This window comes from Chenopodium quinoa, unplaced genomic scaffold (assembly GCF_001683475.1).
Source record: "Chenopodium quinoa cultivar QQ74 unplaced genomic scaffold, ASM168347v1, whole genome shotgun sequence".
NCBI classification, from domain to species: domain Eukaryota; kingdom Viridiplantae; phylum Streptophyta; class Magnoliopsida; order Caryophyllales; family Amaranthaceae; genus Chenopodium; species Chenopodium quinoa.
In genome coordinates, this window is record NW_018742720.1 from 966,053 (window position 1) to 978,447 (window position 12,395).

General features: G+C 36.1%; 1 protein-coding gene across 2 annotated transcripts in view; it reads left to right on the plus strand.

The window, feature by feature from the left end:
• LOC110723086 (protein DDB_G0276689-like) overlaps positions 1 to 12,395 on the plus strand; it is a 42,864-nt gene that overhangs the window by 14,464 nt on the left and 16,005 nt on the right. For both annotated transcript variants that reach the window (XM_021902369.1, XM_021902370.1), the window contains 7 exons: positions 117 to 245; positions 615 to 759; positions 5,000 to 5,361; positions 6,369 to 6,832; positions 6,927 to 7,262; positions 9,449 to 9,670; positions 10,804 to 10,894. In XM_021902369.1, coding sequence (XP_021758061.1) covers positions 117 to 245; positions 615 to 759; positions 5,000 to 5,361; positions 6,369 to 6,832; positions 6,927 to 7,262; positions 9,449 to 9,670; positions 10,804 to 10,894 — 1,749 coding nt within the window. The remainder of the gene's footprint in view (positions 1 to 116; positions 246 to 614; positions 760 to 4,999; positions 5,362 to 6,368; positions 6,833 to 6,926; positions 7,263 to 9,448; positions 9,671 to 10,803; positions 10,895 to 12,395) is intronic.

Sequence of the window (12,395 nt, forward strand, 5' to 3'; positions counted from 1 at the left end):
TCAAAAGTTACGCATTTTACATAGATTTATGAATATTTTACTTTTTTTTGTTCCAAGTAAATTTGAGTGATCCTTTAATTTTAAACTGCGCTGTAACTTTTCTTACATTTATGCAGGCTCAAACCATGTTGTCGGAAATATACCCAGGAGGGTCTTCAAAGATTGGATGGGATCAGATCCAGGAAATTGCATTGGTTTCAGTAGCAAGACGTCTTCTCAAACGACTACGTGAATTCTTAGAGGAGGTGTGTATTTTTAAAGAATGAATATCTATTCTCTCATCGTTGATTCGTGGCCATAAATGTATTGGGCTTACAACATTAGAAACTCCCCCCCCCCCCCCCCCCTCTTTTCCCAATAGTCTTCAATTGATAATGGTAGGGGTTGCTAGAAGAACTTCCATCAATAAAATGCTGTTTCTATATCTGCTTGATTGTAGATTTTCCTTTTTGCATCTATACTAATGAACTGAAACAGTGAAACCTGCAATTAATTGCTCTAGCGTATTTTTTTTTCTTTTTTCCTCCAAAGTTATTCCCCATCAAACCTTCTGTAATATCTGCAAGTTAGGCAGTGAACTGCTTTATAATCATACCTTTTTTTTACACTTCCAGGAAAATTCTGCCACCCTTCAGTCTATATTGTCAGGGGAGATGAACATTACTTCTTCTCATCAACAAGGCCATAGAGATCGTGCTCTTGCATTGCTACATCAGATGATTGAAGATGCTCATATGGGTAAACGACAGTTTCTGAGTGGTAAGATTTTATAATTAAATCAAATTATTTAAAAATTATTGATACACTTTAATGGTTTTGAATACTGCACTATACTCTTGTCTTAGTTTCTTATCTTTTTAGATGATGATACACTGTTGGCATCCTGTTATTGTTAGTAAATTCCTCTCGTCTATAGTCTTGAGTGCTAAAGATTTTTTGTCCTCTGTTCTCTTTGAAATCGAGGATGCTCCCTCAGGGTTCTGTAAGTAACTATTTACTAAATTATCAGAATATTGTGGTGCAGTGCAAGCCATTGCTATCATCTTTTACTCTTTTTTCTTTTGATTCTCCTTGCAATGAACCGACCTTAGGAAAGGCAATATAGATGGTCTGATACGATTATTATTATTATACAATAGTCATTAGCTACATTGACATTCTTGACAAATCTCTTATTAGTTTGGATGATGAATAATTTAGCATTTTTGGGCTTTGGTAGGGTGAGGGAGAAGAGTTTGCTTTGGTAAAATGTAATTATCGCTGATTTTTTGGACCATATGGCTACAGCGAAATTCATGTGATTAAGTCACATTGTTAGCTTCTCTGTGGGCTAAGGGGGTCGGCGCTTTCTGAAATTGTTTTATGATGGAAATTTTAAGAAGTTGGGGTAATTTGTAGTTGGGATTATTCCAATTGTTTTGTGAACTGTGAAGTCTCCTTGTTTGCTCTTTGTACTATGTTCTCTGTAGTTCCTTAAAAAAAAAAAATAAACCTTAAAATTTTAGATCGTCTACTAGATGATAGCTTAAGAGCATCTTTTTGTTGTACTTGATCTTGTTTATCCTTAGAGCAAGTTTAGCGCTAAGTCTAAAGAATTAAGGTGACATCATTATCTTGAGTCTTAAGACTTATGTGTAAGACTTTCCCCATTTTTCTTTTTAAATCTTAAGCAAGTCTCAAGTTGAGTCTTGAAAATCCAAGACTCAACTTAAGACTTGAGATTGGGACCCACCTCAATTTTATTTTTATTATCCTTTTTTTTAAAAACACCTAAAAATGTCTTATATTCGAGTCTTAGGGCTAAAGTGATAAATTTGGACAAGTTTTAGTGAGCCTTAACAAGAATTTGATGACATCATTTTCAATGGGGACCACAAAAAATGATGTCAAACTTGCTCTTAGCCCTCCTTTCGTTTTTGTGTCTTTTTTCCATTATTTCTTTCTAATGATTTGATACTGACCAAGCACTTATAAGGAAAGTTTCTACTTTGGCGCTCGTAGTATTAGCATAAATGCATAATTTACTTTGGCACTTTTGCGTTTACTAATTCTACAAGCTTAGGGGTGCACACAATGCGTGGACAAGAGTTGTAAAAACATTCTTAGTAATCTTGAAGTAAATATATAATAAATTATCATTTTTTAAGATAAATAAATACAATTCAACGGTTTAAAATAGCTATGGTTTTATATGACGTGAATGATACGAAAGTAAAAGTAATGTCTTTATGCATGTTTGAGGCATATGGTAGACCATTAATATCTTTGATTGTGCTATAAAAATTTATAAAATTGATTTTATGAAAATGTGCATCAAGAATAATCTAAAAAATATCATATAGGGCCATTAAGTGTATACTAAAAAAATTAAGTCAAAGTAATAGTGCATAAAGGTTGAATCTTTTTGTTCTACTGACTTACTATTCATTAGGTCAAATTAAAAATAAACTTTGACCATCTATTGCTACTTATGTACAAATAAATTATTATTGTGTGAAATCTTGTCAGAATTGTTGCAATATGTGGGGTCCAAATATCAACTTTTAATAATTTACAATTTTTGTATGCGGCTTGCTGTATTGTGCTGCAGGGGTAACTCGAGTTACTCGATTAGGGGTTACTCGAGTTGTCAAGATTACTCAAGTTTCTCGGTTAGAGGTTACTCGAGTTGCCGGGGTTACTTAAATTACCAACGAATAACCCCTCGATTAATCCATAATCGAACTCCTCGAGTAACCCCCTACTTAACCCTCAAGTAACCCCAAACTGAATCGTTCCCTGAGGCCCTGACCCAACCCCTTAAGTAACCCCTTGACCGAATTACTCGAGTAACCCATGACCGAACTCCTCGAGTAAGCTATGACCGAGTAACTTGATTGACCCTTGACCGAGTAACTTGAGTAACCCCTAAAATAACCCCTAACCGAGTGGACCCCTCGAATAAACCCTATCTGGACCCCTCGAGTAACCCCTGACCGAGTAGCTCGTGTAACCCCTATTGATTAACTCGGGTAATTCCTAACAAAATAACTTGTGCTGCACCAAAAAGTTGCTGTTAATAATTTGCACTAGCACGTTTTTAAAAGTATAATCAATCAAACATGTGTGTTGGAGACTACAAAAATTGCAAATGAGTAGAAATATAATTAATGGAGGGATCACATATCTGTTTTCTTGTGTTCTAATCATTTACTTGTAGCTACATAGATTATGAAAAAGGGGGAATGAGGACCATGTGTGTGACCACTTTTTCTATAAATAGGTGAGAGATAGATAGCAATGGTATTATTTGATATAATTGGACCCCGCGCAGTGGGATTGTAGTTGATAAAAATGAATAAACGTGCCATAAAGGGAATAAATTAAGTGAGTGGAACACAGAAAAATAGATGAAAATAGTAAGTTGAACTAAGGAAAACAAAGGGAGTATATTGTTGTTCATATATTTTACTAATTTTAGGTATATAGACATGTACATTATATGTATAAATATGGCCTCAAGCTCAACATGTGTGAAAAGTGTTGATCATTTTCATTTTCTTTTAAATAATTTAATTTACTGTTATTGGTTGATTCTCTTCTTTAAAGCAGTCTTACATCATATAGATTTAAATGTTTATAGTTAATGCAGGGATTTCATGACAATTAATGTGCTTTGTTCATCACAATCTGAAAAAACCCTAAATGTAAAGAATTGCAGAGATATGTATTACTTTATAATTTTATAGTAGATACGTTTTACTTGAATGTTTAATTGGTTTACTTTAAGTAGACCTGATCATGGAAGGGACCCGATTTTGAGCGGGCTTTGGGCAAAAATTTTCAGCCCGAAATCAGGTCAGGCGTGATTTTTTTATTTATTTTTCCGCAGGCCTTGGACATGCATTTATAAGCATTTAAGTTATGTTTTGGCCCGGCCTCAAATACCCAAAAAGCCCACCACCGCTCCATTATTGCGGGGTTTTGGGCAAGCATTTTCAGTCTGATCCTTGGCCTGACCAAGTGGGCTTACTTTTTACCATCAGCCTGGCCCGAACCTGCCCCGCCCTTTGATCACCTCTACTTTTAATTGACGACATTGATTCTCTATTATTATTTTAGACTTGGGTCCCACAGGAGTATATCCTCAAAAGCCACAATTAGAAAGTAAATCCCCTCCCGTAGTGCAAGGGGTTAAAACTTTTACCTTTTTGTCAAATGCACCAGAATTAAAAATAAGGGTTAGATTTTGCTTTGATTTGGAGAAGACTAACTCGTTAAGTTATAATAATAGGAAAGAAGGATCACTTACTTGGACCTTTTAATGGAGTGAACTACAGGGATCTAAAATGAAAATAAGAATGTAATCGTTAGGAGTACATGGAATCAGCCAAAACACAGGGCATCAAAGCTTGAGAGTTGAAGTTTCTGAATATAAAATTGTTGTAAGGCTTGAATAATCAACTAAATTCTAAAAACATTACTTAAATCCAAAGAAGGTTTTCCTGTTTAATTTTTTGAAATATCCTTTGTTTGTAGAGAAGCACTGAAGGCCACGAGTCAGTTTATGATCAGTGATTTTTGTTTCTATGGGTTTTTTCTTATCTTTTGTTTGTTGTTTGAGTCTAGACTAGTGAATAAAATGTCATGGCCCCTCGTGTATTGGCCGGGCTAAATGCTGAACTTCTTATTTCTTCAAGTTGATGTATAATCTAGAAAGCTGGCCCAAATTTCTGTACCATGGCCAATCAATTATCCCGATTATATTCAATTTTGTCCCGTGGACACAAATGCATGTGATTTGGCTGCTATTTTCTTAAGTATAGGACTTGAAATATGTGTTTCGGGATTGAACTGAGCTAGCATCCCCCCCTCCCTCCCCCTCTCCGAGAATAATTTTAAAAAAAGGAAAAATAATTGGCCAGGTATTAAGAGTTGAGATTTGTTAGAGACAACTCTTTTTTTTATGATTGTATATTTTGACTAGTGACTTTTCTATATTTATTATTTATTGTTTCAGGCAAACTTCATAATCTTGCAAGAGCAGTAGCTGATGAAGAAATGGGGATTGATCTTGTCAAAGTTGAAGGCAGGGAGCAGAAATATCTCTTGGATATTGACAGGAATAATGTTGTGGGACTTGGGCTCAGAAGTACTAAACAGCCATCCTCAAGTTCAGCTACTGGAGAAAGCATTGCACAACCTTCAGCTTATGACATGAAAGATGCTGAAAAGCGGCTTTTTAGCCCCTTGAGTGCAAAACCATCAACATATCTCTCACAATTTGTTCTTCATATTGCTGCAATTGGTGATATTGTTGATGGCACTGATACAACTCATGACTTTAACTACTTCTCGCTCGTATATGAATGGCCCAAGGATGTAAGTCTATTAATTCTTGGCTCAAAAATGATCTTGAAAATAATACGAGCGCTTCTTAAAAATCTGTTGCCAGTGAAAACCTGAAAGCATATAAACGAACCAAATTAACTTGGTGGGGATTGGACTTGAATGTGATTGTTAATCTCGAGTATGGGTCCAGATGTGTGATTGAGAATTGTGGACAATGATCTTTCCATTTCTTATTCATGTATTCAATATTTCGAGCATATAATTGTTTGAGTATGCATACCCATTTTGGGGTGTCAAAGAGGTATTTTAGTAGAATTGGAGCAAAGAAATCCTGCATTTTACGTGATTATGGCTAAGGAGATCAATGTTGTTTGTTGCATGTTAAAAATAGTATTTTTCAATAGCCCATAACTTTTAGTCCCAAATTGAGATCTAGATGTGTAACTGTGTAATACATGAACCGAGTTACTAAAAACTACTTCCCAAAGTAGTTGGCCTTGCTTCATTGATATATTATTATTTTTATTTTACATATGGACCAAAGAGTGTAATGGTGACTTTTTGCACCTTTTTAATACATAACTGATATCTTCTTCTCTTTAATTGGATTTTGGATTATAGTTTGTCCTTAAAAGCTTATTTGAAGGTCTGAATCCTTACACAATATTTCATTATTAGAAAAATAGTGAATGCTTCTGCTTGGCTCTGTAGTTAACCACAACTTCTGCAGTTCTGTGGGTTTTTTAACCTGTCTGCCGTAGGAAATGAGCATTAAGTAGTTTATTCACACCATCAGTCTGTGAAAAATGGTACTTCCCATGTAATATAGACTTCTTAAAGTAGTCACTATCAGAAATATAAATGTCTTTTACAGTGTTCAAATTTTCTAGCTTTTAAATCATTCATTTATGTCTGTTTCTGTGTGTTTTTCTTTTTTGCATATGTAGGCATGATTAAATAGAATATGAGATTGTGCCCCTGGACAGCAACTTGAATCTATGTTAATGCCTTTCATGATTTTCATGCCTTTAATACAGCTTGTAACGCGCCTAGTTTTTGAAAGAGGTAGCACTGAGGCAGCTGAAAAGGTTGCAGAAATCATGTCTGCTGATTTTGTTCATGAAGTGATCTCAGCTTGTGTGCCTTCTGTCTATCCTTCACGTTGTGGCCACGGTTGGGCTTGTCTTCCATTGGCTGCATCCAGTGCTAAGATTAGCCATGCTAGTCATTTAACTACATCTTCTGGTAGAGGGACTTGCGCAAGTGACGTCAGCAGTTCCTTGGCTTCGGCTGGAATTGCTCAATATCATCTACAGTTGGACATAATAAAGCATTTGGTCAAAATTTCACCAGTTAGAGCTGTACTTGCTTGTGTCTTTGGAAGCAGTATGCTATACAGTAGTAATGAGTCATCCTTTCATAGTCCCTTGAACGAAGAATTGCCACATTCACCAGATACTAACCACATGTTCTATGAATTCGCTGTTGATCAGTCAGAAAGGTATACAAATTGTTGTATATTTTCCCATTACAGCCAAAATTTCTTCTGGGTAATAAAAAATAAAAAAGATAAAATTTATATTTCAAATTTTCAGATTTCCAACTTTGAACCGATGGATACAGTTGCAGACAAACCTTCACCGAGTATCTGTGATTTCTGAAACACCCAAGGATGCAGAAGATGCTAGTGGGATACAAAGTAACCGAAAAATTTCTGCTAAACGATCTCGAGAACTTGACACTGACACTGAGTCTGAGATTGATGAAAGTATTGGAAGTAACACTGCAGCATTTGCTCCAGAAATTGCTCAAGCTACAGTTGATCGTGACACATTGCAGGATTCCATGCATCAAGCTGCTGAAGATGATGCTACTACTTTTCTAACTTTTGACTGGGAAAATGAAGAGCCATATGAGAGGACTGTTAAAAGGTATATACTGTTTATCCTTGATGAAAAATCAATTTATGTTTTAATTTATTAATTTGTAATTAGACTAGGTTTTTGTCAACCTGTGGAATTGTTGTCGAAGTCCTCATATTTTACCCCCTGGTCTTATATTTACACTTGGCTCTTTCCACCTCGAGTTTCAGTGGCCAGTTCAACGCCTTTAGATGCAACTGCGAGGACTAGGTTGACTTGAGAGAATGGTAATTTAGTATGGGTGGCAGAGTAGCTTTCTTCCATTCCTTTAGGACTCACATATTTTCTTGGTCCTTCATTATGCCTAGCAGTACAACACATGCACTTCTCTCCCACAACCCAGTCTTTGAAGTTTAGTTTGCTCCATTTTGCTCACCAGACACCAGTTAACCTTATCCTCCAGCCACTGACATGCCTCAGACCTATTATTTTGGGACAGTGATTGCGGTGACAAAATAAGTTCAGTTCAGATATATACTGTTTAGAGCTATTAGAGTATTAGTTCTTTTCAGTTTATTATATTTATTATCCGATCCCTTACACATTGTTTGGATAGAGGGATTTGAGGGGAAAGGAAGAGAAGGGAAAGGGAGTGATGCAATTTCCTTTGTTTGGATGGTAACAGTTTGTTTGGATAAAGAAAGGGGAAGGAAAAGAAGGGGAGGGAGGAGAAGAGGAGGGGAGGGAAAGGAAGGGGAGGGAAGAATGGTGAGTTTTCCTTCCAAATCTCTCCGTTGTTGGAGGGATCAATTTCCTACAATTTAATCATTCTCTCCCCTCCAATTCCCTCCCTTCCTCATTTGCTATCCAAATGAAAGATACTCCATCTCTCCATTTCTCTTCCCTTCCTTTTCCTCCATTTCCTTCAATCCAAACACACCGTAAATGATGGAGGGGAAGGAAATGGAAGGAGAGAAAATGGGGGGAAAGTATTTCAATAATTGCTTAAGGATAAAATCTTTCAAAATTTGAAAAGATTTGGAAGGAAAATACATTATAAAAACAGAACTAAAAGCAATATAAACTTATACAAACTGATTTTTTTTATAAAATGACAACTTTATCCTTTTTATTTCAAAAATAAACCCCCAAAATTCTCTCTCCTCAGAGTGCTGGAGTTCTTTCGCATAATTTCCCCAATTCCTAACCCTAATTCCAATTTTCTAGCACCACCAAATCACCATTGTAATTGTCATCGTAATCAATGGCTTTCAGTTTCGAGCAATTTCTATCTCCGCCTCTTTCGCTGAGCTCTTTGATTCCCGTTCAATTGTTGTGCCGGATTCGAAATTTTGCTAGATTTTTTTTTTTTTTTTTTGTAAGGGAAATTTTGCTAGAATTTAAGAACTGTATAATTCGCCGTGATTGATCTGAAGATGAAGGATTCATGCGTCGATCAAGGAAGATATTTAAAAAGAAGATGAAAATCAAGGATTTTTGGTTTGACTGTATGTTGAAATTTGGTGGTTGAATGGAACAAAGAAGCACGATTTATTTTGCTGTTGGTTGTTCTTTACCCTTTCTTCCTCCCTCTCTCCCTTCCCTTTCTTTTCTACTTTATTTAAACAAGGGAGCTGAATTTCTGCCTCCCTCCCCTCCCTTCCTCTTCCAAGTTATTGATACTTCCAAGCTAATTAGTGTCATATCTTTCTAGAAATTGCATCGGTAGGAAAATTGGATGGGGTATGGGATATTGTTCTTTGTTGATGTTGCTTTTTTTTTTAATTTTATTTTTATTATTATTTTTTATTACTCCCTCCGTCCTTTAATACAAAGCATCATTTCCTTTTTGTGTAAACCAAAATACAATGCCTCTTTCTATTTAAAGGCTGTATTTTTTGACATTATTACCCATTTTTGATAAGTTGTCATCTTTTTTCCTTTACTTTTTTTTGTACTTTTAACATCAATTCCCAACACTTTCTCTCTCTATCCCTTCAATTATTCCAAACTACTTTTTCTTTCTCTTTATATCTCTCTCTAACCCCACATGCATATTTGTACTTTTAATCATTAGTTTTAAAGAATTTACAACTTTCTTAATTCCCGCGCAAAAACCAAAAGAGGCTTTGTATTAAGAGACGGAGGGAGTATTATTTTTTATTTCAGTGTCGTAACTTTTACGTACTTAGTGATCATACTCTGCCAAATTGGTCTTCAAATGATTAATATATATATTTTTTGTTTATGTACAGATTAATTGAAGAAAAGAATATTATGGATGCACTCAGTTTTTCTGATCGTTGTTTGCGAGGTGGGGCATCAGATGAGTTGCTTAGACTTCTAATTGAACATGAAGAAAACAGCCAAAACTCTGGAAGTTCACAAGGGCATGTTGGGAACAGGATGCTGAGTGATAGTTGGCAGTATTGTCTCAGATTGAAAGACAAACAACTAGCAGCTCAGCTAGCCCTAAGGTATACTTTGTACATATATGTTTATACATGTACATTTTCCAAATTATTATCCAAGGTTAATTTTTCTATACTGTGTGAAGTGGGATAATTCAGGATAAAGATAAGAAAAAACGAGCATATGTGTGGAGAGATTGAGAGAGAACCAAAGATTGGTTTATTATGGAAGAACTGTTTTTTTTTTTTTTTTTCCTTTCCTTTTTGTTTGTTTTTTTTTTTTCCTTGGGTGGGGATGGGGGAGGAGCTGTCTATTAATCCTATGTTTTGCACCTTGTTAATACAAGTAAGCATGGGTGAGCTCAAGTGAGTTTAGAGAAACTTTTGAAAGAAAGAAAATTTTGTCCAAAACATCCTTTTTAATCCTTATTTTTGTGAAAAACCACCTTTTAAAAAAAAATGTTGTAAAAGACCACCCATTTAAATTTTTTTTGTTGTAATTCACCTCCAAGTGCCGGAAAATGAATGTTGACCATAAAATCTGGCGTTTACGGGTCATGTGCTAGTCACGTGACCCTTAATTGGACCCCCATTCCTTTGTTATCCCTCTTCTCTTCTCTATTCTTTCTCCACCTCTATTAATATTTGCGCTGATCACCTCCATTGGTTCACCTCTTTTCCTCCTCTATTCTCTCTACAGTCTACACCCTTAATGAACAACATTCCTTCACAATTGCTCATTATTGCAAGTATGACCATAAAAAGGGTGACAAAGCAGAGTAATCGAAAACAAGATTGCGATTGAGAGGGTAAGTGTTAAGCCATAGTAGATATCAGTCCTGCCAGTTCCCAGAGGTGGCGCAAAAGCGGCGGATTTCTGTCCAAATTATGGTTTCCCGACATTGGTGTTGCTGCCATTGCTCTGCTTTCTAGGTTTGAAAGTAGTATAGTAATATATACAAGTAATTAAATTAGTGGGTGGTATTTTACAAATTTTTTTGTAAAAGGTGATTTATTACAAATATAAGGATTTAAAAGTTGTTTTTTAACAAAATTTCCAAAAATATTGATGATATTATGCCTATGAGACTATTGTTTGAATGATAGTGGCAGTAGCTTTTGGAGATCTTGTAGTTTGACAATATCCTCTTTTAATTATATCTTATATATAATTAAACTGTAATTTGTGTCTTCTGTAGATTTTTGCATAGCTGGGAACTAGATGCTGCTTTGGATGTGCTTACTATGTGTAGCTGTCATCTGCCTCAGAGTGAGCCTATTAAAAATGAGGTTATTGCTGTACCTTTTCCATTTTATGTCTTAACATGTCCTAAAATTTTGTGTTTTTGTTGAATTCTTCCAAATACCAAGCATGACAATTGACGAGTGGACAGTAACCTGTAGTATGTAATACAATTAGGAAAAGAAATGAGACAAGCAAGAGCAGAAAGGTGGCCTATTTCTTTGGGATGGAGAGGGTCTCTCTATCTATCAACCACGATTACTTTCTTTCAAACATAACCTAGAAATGTTAAGTACCTTCCTCATCAATTGATTGTCTATCTATCAGGGATGTTTTAATTAGTTTATCTGAGATTCTGTATATTATACCCTCCATAGCACACTGTTCCGGTAAAGCTTTTATTTACTTGTGGCTTTTCCTACTTTCCTCAGTGTGCATGATGCCGTGAAAAGTCAAATAGGTTAAGAATCTTGAAATGGACAAACCTTTGCTAGGCCTTTCCCATGCATATGTGAGACCACAACTTGATCCAATCCATACTTTATGTGTGATGAAATAGGTTCAGCTATTGTTGAAGTAGTTGATTGGAATCACTCTCCTCCAGCTAACATTCTGATCACTTGAGTTAATTATCTCTCTATAATTAAATCCTTAAACTATTATACTTTCGCCGTTCTTTTTAACATGACTTACTTTGACTTTTACACTATTCAAATCCCGTCTTTTGTGAGCCATATGTAAAGGAAAACAAAATACTACAAATATTATAATTATCTCTCTTTTTTTTTTAAAATTATATATATATATATATAATAATAATAATAATAATAATAATAATAATAATAATAATAATAATAATAATAATAATTTTAAGGAAATTTTGACATTTGCTACTACTAAAAAACCATTTTTACATTTGCTACCGGTTTAATTTTTTTTTTTTAATTTTTCTACCACCTAAATCAGAGTTTGTTAAAAATAACTACCACTTAATGGAATCCGTTAGGGTTCCATTAAGTTTATTCAAAAAATTAAAAAAATCCAGCCACCCATAATAGCTAGCCCCCTCCCAAAGCCATGGCCGGCGCCGGCGCCGGCAACTCCACCCCCTTCCCTTTTTCCCACCTACGCAACCCACCCCTCCCTTTTCCCCTTCTTGTTGCCTCGATCCCGTCCCCCACCACGATCCGAAACCACCTTCTTCGGCCCCCCTTCTTGTTCCCCCCACCGGAAGTGACTCCCCTCCCCTTCCCCCACCCAAAAACCGGCACCCCTAACCCTACACCACCATCCGAAACCACCCTAAACGGGTCTTAGGGTTTCGCTTATGGTGGTTTTGGGGTGGTGGTTCAGGGTTAGGGGTGGCCGAAAAGGGTAGGAAATTGGGGGGGGGGGTTCAGTTTCAGTGGAGGAAACGGGGAGGGGGTCCAATTCTGGTGGGGGAAATGGGGAGGGTGGTTTTCAGCAGGTGGGGGTCGTGGATGGGCAGCAAGAAGGGGAAAAGGGAGGGGGTGGGGTCGCTAGTGTCGGCCGTAGCTTTGGGCGCCG